Raw genomic sequence first — 12,070 nt, forward strand, 5'->3', positions numbered from 1 at the left:
GTGTTTCCCAAGTTTTTGTGTACGTCCACCACGTGTTGACAGCTCAGTGAAGGAATGGATACAGAAGCCGACGGATCGTTATTCTGAAAACAAATGTCAGTTATCGTTTTTGTGTGATGTGAAACGCGAGACAATGCATCGTTTACTTCCAAGTGTAGTTTTTGTGTTTTGTTTGATCATTGGCAGCTTTTCTGCAGATAATGAAAAGAGCAATACAGAAGATTTACAAGGCAAAGAATTGAAAGATGGCGAAGGGAAACTGTCTCCAATCGATATGTGTATCCTTTATATAATACACAACCGCTGAAACATTTGCTGTCAGTAAATATTGTTCAATTAGAACTTGTCTACATAATAGATTAAATACATTACATTATCTCTTCAAACATTTTAACAATCAATATTTGATCCTGTCTACTTCTACAATGTACACGTAAGTGATTCTATTGAATTTAGTTAGTTGAGCAAAACCGATTAAAACATCAGTGGTGTCTATCAATGAAATATATAACTAATTTGTTTCTATTTCGTCAATTTAACATAATGTTTCATTTTATGGATAAAATGCATTGTGATATATATAGCTATAACAGAATCATGCAACTTAGATGTGAATACTGTATAATAACATACATCTATGTACATTGTACTGTATATTAAAAGAAATGTACTAAATCGATAAACATAATATATATGTTCACATCTATATATAAAAAAGAGTCTCGAAGAAAACTTGTGAAAATTTAGAACATTTCATCAAGATCTTTTGCATTTTTGAACAATAAATAATTTTCTCCAACCTTAGGATAGAGTATGAGTTGTCAAGCCAAAAATATTTACATTCTATTAATAGTCAAGTTTATAAAAATTGATATAACATTTTAGAAATTAAACACATTTTATGAATAAATCTTTCCTTATTCGGGAAGCTTATTAAAAATATGAGCTTTCAATGTTGTTCAAGTCATTTTGACATTCTTAATTTGATATTAGTACATCATGTTATTGTAGAAAATTCAGAAAGAAATTTATTTCTATGTATTCTTGCTGATATTTAGGTAAAACAAATCTACATGAATTCTTCTCTTTTTTTCTTCTTTTTCTTTTGTAGTTGTAGATTTAGATTTGTTATAACCTTATTGGTCCTATAGCTGTGAAGTCTATATCAAATAAAAGTATCAATACTGTAAAAATACGGAAAAAGTGTTTGAAAATATTTATTAACTTCATATTATGCTTGTAATATATTTACTCATACAGAGGAAAGTATAATGTAGTTAGTGGCTTACAGTACACTATTTATTGTGATCATTTCATTTTTGTAACAATGGCAATTGTAATAAGACTGAATTATCTCATGACAAGATATGAAGTAGAGGTCAGCAAGGGCATCTAGTTTACCCTTGAGATTATTGCTGAGAAATTTAAGGGTGAAAACATGAAGAAAATACAGATCTATACTTTTCAATTCAATCTCAATAATTTAAATCTTGCTTAGGAATGTCGAGATATTTTGGAGTTTTAACAACAGTAAAAGCCTATGTTCTCTTCTGAATATATTTATTGCATTGTTTTGGATGTAGAGTCACACGACCTGCCCAATTTCACCGCCACTGTATAGCCATTAGCAGCAATAACATTGTGCTTCACCTAGCCATATTGATCCGGCTGGGGTTTCACTCGCATACAAACTGGATTGATTTTTGGGAACCGGGCCTCTCTGTGGAGTGTGGGGTGCTTGCAGTACTATGAAAGATATCAGTTTATTACATATCTGGTGTATATATATATATATTGTACTCATGTCTCAATCAAGGGTCTTAATGGCGGAATGGTTACACAGCGCCCATCATCAACATTCCTGAACTTTAAAAAATTCTTTAACTCTTAATTTTCTTCATAGGAAAGCAATAAACGAAAGTTAAAGAAATATTTTTTTAAGTTTATAAAAAGGTGTTAAAACATTTTACCCCAAGCCTTCTAACTCCAGGTTTTGGGTTTGAATCTTATGTGAGGCATTGTTTTGGTACTTACTAGGTCGGTGGTTTTTCTCCAGGTACTCCAGCTAAACTCCACCTTCTAAATCTGACACGTGCTTATATTTAGTAAATGACCCTGACTGACAAATAATATAAACAAAATTAAAAAAAAAAAGAATGTGTGCATAAAAACTTATGTTTTAAAGCTATTAATACTACAAGTGTATATGTACATGTATGAAGATTATTTTGAAAATCATTTGAGTTCAGGATGCATTTCTTGTTTGCATGTGTACATAGAGATAGGTGGAGCAAATGTCCATACTAAGTCCTGCAAATATTGCTCTTCAGAGTTTCAACTCATTCACCCCTGAAATTTCATAATGGACTGGTCTAGTCATTGATTTAGAAAAATCTAAATGTGTTTTCAGGGGCAAATATTAATAATTATCTAAAGGGAAGTAACTCTAACATACAGGAAGAAAGATATGATTTCAATTACATTACATTACCTGGGTAACTGTTTCTTTGATAACAAAACTCCAAGTATTTGCTAGTTTACATTTAAATAATATCTCATACGAATAAATGTAAATTTTGTTATGAAATTGAATCATTCTACAATATTGCCAGGAGAGGTTTTTCTGCAAAAGGAGCCTCAACTTACATGAAACTTTAGAATTTGTTTACAACATCATGTTTGTGTACAGTTTGTCAACAAACCCTCACTATAAAGGCAGAAGGCATGTGTGTTCTACTCAAGTTATTGATGTTTGTAGATGCCCGGTCATCTGTAAAGCAAAAAAACAAAAACAATCCTTTCTTCCTCCTGAGTCAGTGACTGATAAGAATGCAAGCCCCATTGGTCATAGGTATTGACTGATAGCAACTGTCACATTTTATCTACATACACAGAAAATCAATAGCATTCTTAGGTTTTGAATTTTTTCCAATTTTAAGATGTTTTAAGCAGAAAAAAATATATCTAGTTTACAGGAGTTATAGCGTATTTTTTTTTTCGCTTGCTTAAATCATTATCGTATTTCATCATAAAAGATGTCCTGCAAACCTTCGGATATTTACCATAGCCATAGAACTGTATTGTATCTATGAATGACCTCACCACCATAGAACTGCATTTTGTAATAATCATAACCTTGTATCATAGAGCTGTATTGTACATAATAATCTCCCCACCTTGTACCATAGAACTGTATTGTACATAATAATCTCCCCACCTTGTACCATAGAGCTGTATTGTACATAATAATCTCCCACCTTGTACCATAGAGCTGTATTGTACATAATAATCTCCCCACCTTGTACCATAGAGCTGTATTGTACATAATAATCTCCCACCACTTGTACCATAGAGCTGTATTGTACATAATAATCTCCCCACCTTGTACCATAGAGCTGTATTGTACATAATAATCTCCCCACCTTGTACCATAGAGCTGTATTGTACATAATAATCTCCACACCTTGTACCATAGAGCTGTATTGTACATAATAATCTCCCCACCTTGTACCATAGAGCTGTATTGTACATAATAATCTCCCCACCTTGTACATAGAGCTGTATTGTACATAATAATCTCCCCACCTTGTACCATAGAGCTGTATTGTACATAATAATCTCCACACCTTGTACCATAGAGCTGTATTGTACATAATAATCTCCCCACCTTGTACCATAGAGCTGTATTGTACATAATAATCTCCCCACCTTGTACCATAGAGCTGTATTGTACATAATAATCTCCACACTAATAATTGTACCATAGAGCTGTATTGTACATAATAATCTCCACCCACCTTGTACCATAGAGCTGTATTGTACATAATAATCTCCCCACCTTGTACCATAGAGCTGTATTGTACATAATAATCTCCCCACCTTGTACCATAGAGCTGTATTGTACATAATAATCTCCCCACCTTGTACCATAGAGCTGTATTGTACATAATAATCTCACCACCTTGTACCATAGAGCTGTATTGTACATAATAATCTCCACACCTTGTACCATAGAGCTGTATTGTACATAATAATCTCCCACACCTTGTACCATAGAGGCTGTATTGTACATAATAATCTCCCCACCTTGTACCATAGAGCTGTATTGTACATAATAATCTCCCCACCTTGTACCATAGAGCTGTATTGTACATAATAATCTCCCCACCTTGTACCATAGAGCTGTATTGTACATAATAATCTCCCCACCTTGTACCATAGAGCTGTATTGTACATAATAATCTCCACACCTTGTACCATAGAGCTGTATTGTACATAATAATCTCCCCACCTTGTACCATAGAGCTGTATTGTACATAATAATCTCCCCACCTTGTACCATAGAGCTGTATTGTACATAATAATCTCCCCACCTTGTACCATAGAGCTGTATTGTACATAATAATCTCCCCACCTTGTACCATAGAGCTGTATTGTACATAATAATCTCCCCACCTTGTACCATAGAGCTGTATTGTACATAATAATCTCCCCACCTTGTACCATAGAGCTGTATTGTACATAATAATCTCCCCACCTTGTACCATAGAGCTGTATTGTACATAATAATCTCCCCACCTTGTACCATAGAGCTGTATTGTACATAATAATCTCCCACATTGTACCATAGAGCTGTATTGTACATAATAATCTCCACACCTTGTACCATAGAGCTGTATTGTACATTACATAATAATCTCCCCACCTTGTACCATAGAGCTGTATTGTACATAATAATCTCCCCACCTTGTACCATAGAGCTGTATTGTACATAATAATCTCCCCACCTTGTACCATAGAGCTGTATTGTACATAATAATCTCCCCACCTTGTACCATAGAGCTGTATTGTACATAATAATCTCCCCACCTTGTACCATAGAGCTGTATTGTACATAATAATCTCCACCACCTTGTACCATAGAGCTGTATTGTACATAATTAATCTCCCCAACCTTGTACCATAGAGCTGTATTGTACATATAATAATCTCCCCACTTGTACCACCATAGAGCTGTATTGTACATAATAATCTCCCCACCTTGTACCATAGAGCTGTATTGTACATAATAATCTCCACACCTTGTACCATAGAGCTGTATTGTACATAATAATCTCCCCACCTTGTACCATAGAGCTGAATTGTACATAATAATCTCCCACCTTTGTACCATAGGGCTGTATTGTACATAATAATATCTCCCACCTTGTATCATAGAGCTGTATTGTACATAATAATCTCCCCACCTTGTACCATAGAGCGGTATTGTACATAATAATCTCCCAACCTTCATTGTACATAATAATAGAGCTGTATTGTACATAATAATTCTCCCACCCTTGTACCATAGAGCTGTATTGTACATTAATAATCTCCCCACCTTGTACATAGAGCTGTATTGGATACATAATAATCTCCCCACCAATTGTACCATAGAGCTGTATTGTACATAATAATTCTCCACCACATTGTACCATAGAGCTGTATTTGTACATAATAATCTCCCACCTTTGTACCATAGAGCTGTATTGTACATAATAATCTCCACACCTTGTACCATAGAGCATGTATTTGTACATAATAATCTACCCACACCTTGTACCATAGGAGCTGTATTGTACATAATAATCCTCCACAACACTTGTACCATAGAGCTGTATTGTACATAATAATCTCCCAACCATTGTACCATAGAGCTGTATTGTACATAATAATCTCAACATTGTACATAGACCTGTAACTATAATGTACCATAGAGCTGTATGTACATAATAATCTCCCACACCATTGTACCATAGAGCTGTATTTGTACATAATAATCTCCCACCTTGTACCATAGAGCTGTATTGTACATAATAATCTACATTAATAATCACACCTCCCTTGTACCATAGAGCTGTATTGTACATAAATAATCTCCCCACCTTGTACTCATAGAAGCTGTATTGTACATAATAATCTCCCCACCTTGTACCATAGAGCTGTATTGTACATAATAATCTCCCCACCTTGTACCATAGAGCTGTATTGTACATAATAATCTCCCCACCTTGTACCATAGAGCTGTATTGTACATAATAATCTCCCCACCTTGTACCATAGAGCTGTATTGTACATAATAATCTCCCACCTGTTGTACCATAGAGCTGTATTGTACATAATAATCTCCCCACCTTGTACCATAGAGCTGTATTGTACATAATAATTCTCCCCACCTTGTACCATAGAGCTGTATTGTACATAATAATCTCCCCCACCCCTTGTATTCATAGAGCTGTATTGTACATAATAATCTCCCCACCTTGTACCATAGAGCTGTATTGTACATAATAATCTCCCCACCTTGTACCATAGAGCTGTATTGTACATAATAATCCTCCCCAGCATTGTGTAATAATCGTCCCCCACTTGTACCATAGAGCTGTATTGTACATAATAATCTCCCCACCTTGTACCATAGAGCTGTATTGTACATAATAATCTCCCCACCTTGTACCATAGAGCTGTATTGTACATAATAATCTCCCCACCTTGTACCATAGAGCTGTATTGTACATAATAATCTCCCCACCTTGTACCATAGAGCTGTATTGTACATAATAATCTCCCCACCTTGTACCATAGAGCTGTATTGTACATAATAATCTCCCCACCTTGTACCATAGAGCTGTATTGTACATAATAATCTCCCCACCTTGTACCATAGAGCTCATTGTACATACTAACTCGCCACCTTGTACTGTATTATACGATAATAATCTCATTCTACAGTACCTTTGTAAGTTTCCCACATAGAGCTGCCAATTGTACATAATAAATCTCCCATGTTCGTTACCTTGTATTTTCTCCATAGAGCTTTTTGTTCATATTGTACATAATAATCTCCCCACCTTGTACCATAGAGCTGTATTGTACATAATAATCTCCCCACATTGTACCAGCTGTATTGTACATAATAGATCTCCCCACCTGTACCCATAGAGCTGTATTGTACATAATAATCTCCCCACCTTGTACCATAGAGCTGTATTGTACATAATAATCTCCCCACCTTGTACCATAGAGCTGTATTGTACATAATAATCTCCCCACCTTGTACCATAGAGCTGTATTGTACATAATAATCTCCCCACCTTGTACCATAGAGCTGTATTGTACATAATAATCTCCCCACCTTGTACCATAGAGCTGTATTGTACATAATAATCTCCCCACCTTGTACCATAGAGCTGTATTGTACATAATAAATCTCCCCACCTTGTACCATAGAGCTGTATTGTACATAATAATCTCCCACCTTGTACCATAGAGCTGTATTGTACATAATAATCTCCATCTCCCACCTTGTACCATAGAGCTGTTATTGTACATAATAATCTTCTCCCCACCTTGTACTTCTTTGGGCTTAAGATTCCAAACCATAGAGCTGTATTGTACATAATAATTTGATCGTTGTGATACCATGGAGAGGCTGTATTTCATACATAGTATTTATATCCTCCCCACTCTATGTCTTTCACATAGAGCAGATTTTCACCTTTTACTTTTTGTCATAGTAAAAACATTGTACAACCATGTTGTACAAACATTTTTTATCGTGTTCTGTCACATTTTTTCTCGGCTCTTTTAACGACTTTTAATACTATAAAATTTTACCATTTTTACTGGAAGTAATTTTAGTACTGTAAAAGTATTATAGGCTCGAAAGATGCCAAATCATTTTGAACTCTTCCGAACATCGTCACGACAATCTCGAAGTAACACGAGAGTTGTGAAACCAAGAAAAAATACCAACAACTTTTCGTAAACAAAACATGTGGTCGACCTCAGCAGATTGGATCTTCAAAGAAAGAAATGCTCGCACAATACAATATTTGATACACACAATATTGAATTACGGCAATGTGTGAATTTGATGTTTCAAATACTCACTCTGTGAACATATACCAGCAAGATTTGCTCATATTAGCGGAATAGCCAAAGGTAAACGTAAACAAACACATGTGCGCTTATGCTAGTCACCTGGATCACCACGTGCAGGTCGTGTGGATGTCAGTCATATGATATGATTCGGAATTCCGACAACCCCGAAGGTACTGAACATGGCGGTGATTGAAGGCGCTTTATTCAAAACTAGGAATATATTATCCCTAGATTTCGGCTCTCTTATAGGCCAACATATGCTTTTGGGGAGCTAAATCATCAAGTTACATGTCCATTTTCAAATATCAAATGTTTCAGCGACATATCGTTACAGAGAAATTGGCAGGCAATATAACTTTAATATTTTGGTTTTTTGGATGGAGAATATTTGATGGTTACAACTGTGATACAAGGGAGATAACTGTGTTTTCCTTAACCTGAAATAAGATAGGAGTCTGTTTGAGAAACACCGAGTAATGCAGCTGGATGCTGTGAAGTCCATTCAAACGTTTGGAGACTATGCTCAGCGTCATCAACTTGTCAAGATAATGGTTCAACAGTTATTTAAGGTACTAAAAAATGTTTTTATTTTATCGTGACTTAAGTGTACATAAAACATTCCGACTGCTTCCTATTAATGTACACCATTTATGTTTAATACAAGTGCAGAAAAAATAAAAAATAAATTTTCTAAAAAAATATTGACAGGTAAAAGTCTTTCTTTCTCTTGTTTTTTCTTTCATCTTTTAATTTAAACAATACCTGATTGTGATATTATCATATATGTAATATTATGTATTATACAATATTATACTGTAAAAAAAACTATAGATATGAATTTAAAAAATAAATTAGTTCCATAATAATTTGTTTACACCAAAAGAAAACAAACAATTTGATTTAAATATAAATGTGAAACTCTTATCTATAAGGTCCTGGGAGAAGGAAAAGTGAATTTAACAGAGTGGGGATATATGCCTGGAGACGAGTTTCCTGCCAACACCACTATTAGAGACAGTAAGAAAAAATGGTTCAATTTCAACATATTTTGCGTTGTGTATGAAGACTACTTGGCTAAAATGGCCATTTTTGTCTTGGTCATTTGAATGGTCTTAATAGACAGGTTTGATTTATATAATACCTGTGTATAAAGACCACTTTGTTATATTGGTCAGTTTTTCTGTTGGTCCTTTTTAGTGGTCTTAATAGACAGGTTTTATATATATTATTTACTTGGCCTATGAGGGGTCTCATTGTATAAAGGACCACTTGGCATTGTATACTTGGCTATGAGGTCCAGCCACTTTTCCTTGCTCCTATTGAGGTAGTCTTTATCCATTGTATAGACAGTTTGGCTATGACTAAAGGTTCCATTTGAATAAATACCACTTGGCTATGAGGCTCCACCTTTTCTTGCTCCATCACGGTGGTCTTTATCTATAGACAGGTATGACTGTATTTTGATCAATGTGAAATCAATGCATATTGAATGGTGTTTGCAGGACCACATCACAATGTGGCTTTTTTCACCAACAAAACCTATTGCATATTGTAAAGTAAAAGCTATTTATTGTTTTTTGCTCTAGAATTTGATTACACTGAAATAAGTATGTTTACTATACATATGTACTGTATTCGCTGTAATTAGCACCCCTCCCGCTATATAAGCACCCCTCCCTGTTGTTGGAGAAGAGTTTGAAGTGTGTATAAATGCCCCAATTCCCATGGATTTAACAATGTTCAACAACTTGTGATACTCTAACATCTCAACATTGTTATCCATATCATGAACTTGCGATTCTTTTTACATGTGAATCACAAAACATAATGTGGTCTAAAGGTGCAATAAAAGGCGTATGCATGTTTACTGTAACGAATTAATGTACCATGAGAACAGAAAGATTTTAAACAATGGCTGACTCAAGTCTTTCAGGTCCACAACTTACATTTTGGTTCATTGATAAGTGCCACCTCTTACATTGTTTAACAGCCCCTGGGCACTAATTACGGTGAATACGGTATATGGAATTTTTTCCTGTTGCATAGCATCTTTGTGCACCTTTCATTTTCATTCAATCTGGTTTTGTACTTAACAAAGGTAAGATCTTAAATTTGTTCACCAATTGCAAATGACATAAGAAAGCAGAACCTGTACTCTTCTCTTAGAATGACAACAGGTGGCGCCTCCTCTCTCAGAATGACAACAGGTGGCGCCCCCTCCTCCATAAATCGGGGACTACACTTTTTGTAGTAGACACTATCTTTGTGTTCAACAGGTGGTGCAATCTATCTTCATAAATCATCACCTAAATGTATATCTGGCTGATAAAACTGGCCACAGAGGAAGTATAAACACTAACATTTCATGTAGCTAGGCTAATTTTTGACAAAGTAGACTCAGTCTAATACACTTGTATCTGGTGGAAAAAAAAAAATTGCTATTATTAGAAGTTCATCTTTCCAATCTGTGACTCATGATGTTGAATATATTGCATGATAAAAAGTGGGAATAGGAGTAAAGAATAAATGAAAGAATGGATAAACATCATTGAAGGTGTTAATGCAGAGAAGGATGAATCTGGAATGGATATAATAGAAAGAAAGATGTAAAAAGAAGAAAGATACAAAATGAAGGAATGAATTTGATAGGATAGAGAGAAAGGCAGAAAAAAAATAATGTAAATGAAAGACTGTATTAAATAGACTCCAGAGAGAAAAGTGGAAAAAGAAAATAATATTAAAGGAAGAAATGGACAGGATAGAGAGAAAATGGAAAAGAGGAACAAAATAGAAACGTAAGAAACGGATAAGATAGAGACAAAGGATAGAAAAAAGAAATGAAGCATAAAAAGGAATAAATGGATAGAATAGACAGAAAGGTTGAAAAGGAAAAGAATGTAAAAACAATAGAAAAAAGGGAATGGATATAATAGAGGAAAAAGTGGAAAAAGAAAAACATATATCACATAGGAAACAAATGGATAGAATAGAGAAAAGGTGGAAAAGGAAAATGGTTAAAGTTAGAGGAATGGATAGAAGTGAGTTATGAGTGTTGTGTAGGATAGTATTGAAGGTCATCAAGTGGTCCTTTTATATCTGGGCCCCTGGAGAGGGGACATAACTCTGCTTGATTATAGGGTTTTATTTTACTGTAAACAGGTCTAATCTGGAGATCTGAGGATTACAGTGTTATCTTTGTGGGTTAACCTCCCCCTGTGTCAGGGCTCCAGAGGCTGGGGTTATGGCTACTTAATACCTCCCCCTCACCCCCCCTTCCTTTACACCTTAGCCATCCTCTGTATCATTCTTTAATGTAGTAACCCCCCCCCCATCACTTCTTACATCTACACCTGTCCCCTGTATCATCATCTTCAATATGGTTCCCCTCCCCCTGCATTATCATCAGTACGGTGTCCCTCCCCCACTCCCCCTGCATCATCTTCAATAGGTTCCACTCCCCCTCCCCCTCCCCTGTATCATCTTCAGTAGGTACCCCTCTCCCCACTTCAGATACATCACCTTGTATCAGATGTATGGGAGTCACATGCAGTGATCTGTACATTTTAAATACAGATAAAGGAGAGATTGATAAATTTAGTTGTAATGGAGTCAAATTCAATGTCAAGAAGGTCAATTTTAAAGTTGAAATATTTATAAAAAAAAAACAACCTCTTATTTCTGTACCAAAGGAGGCTACATCTTGCTGTTGTTAGTAATTTTTATACTAAGAACAATTTGATACTATACAGTACATCAATCGGAAATCTGTCATACATTATAGTATACCATTTACCTGGTATATTAGTTTCCTACTTGATTTAATTGCAGTAAAACCTGCCTTAGCGACCACCTTTGTATAAAGAACACTGTTTAATAAGACCTCATGGTCCCAAATGACCAATTACAACACAATTTGCCCTGTGTATAAAGAACACTTGTCTATAAAGACTATTTTCCTTGGTCCCTTGGATGGTCTTTATAGACAGGTTGGACTAATTTGCCCTGTGTATAAAGACCACTTGGCTATACAGACCATTTTCCATGGTCTATTAGATAGTCTCTATAGACAGGTTGGACTGTAGGTGATTATTGTTATACTGTAACTTTACTCAGATAAATGTTTTTCGTGTTGTCAATGTTTCTACGA

The 12,070-nt window shown here is 35.1% G+C and overlaps 1 protein-coding gene across 1 annotated transcript in view; it reads left to right on the forward strand.

Annotated features, from left to right (window-relative positions):
- Positions 1-12,070, forward strand: part of LOC138328489 (coiled-coil domain-containing protein 134-like) — a 33,810-nt gene continuing 21,740 nt past the window's right edge. The window contains exons 1-3 of the mRNA XM_069275319.1: positions 1-278; positions 8,371-8,492; positions 8,856-8,940. Of these exons, the coding sequence (XP_069131420.1) occupies positions 134-278; positions 8,371-8,492; positions 8,856-8,940 (352 nt within the window). The 5' untranslated portion in view covers positions 1-133. The remainder of the gene's footprint in view (positions 279-8,370; positions 8,493-8,855; positions 8,941-12,070) is intronic.

Source organism: Argopecten irradians, chromosome 7 (genome assembly GCF_041381155.1).
Source record: "Argopecten irradians isolate NY chromosome 7, Ai_NY, whole genome shotgun sequence".
NCBI lineage: Eukaryota > Metazoa > Mollusca > Bivalvia > Pectinida > Pectinidae > Argopecten > Argopecten irradians.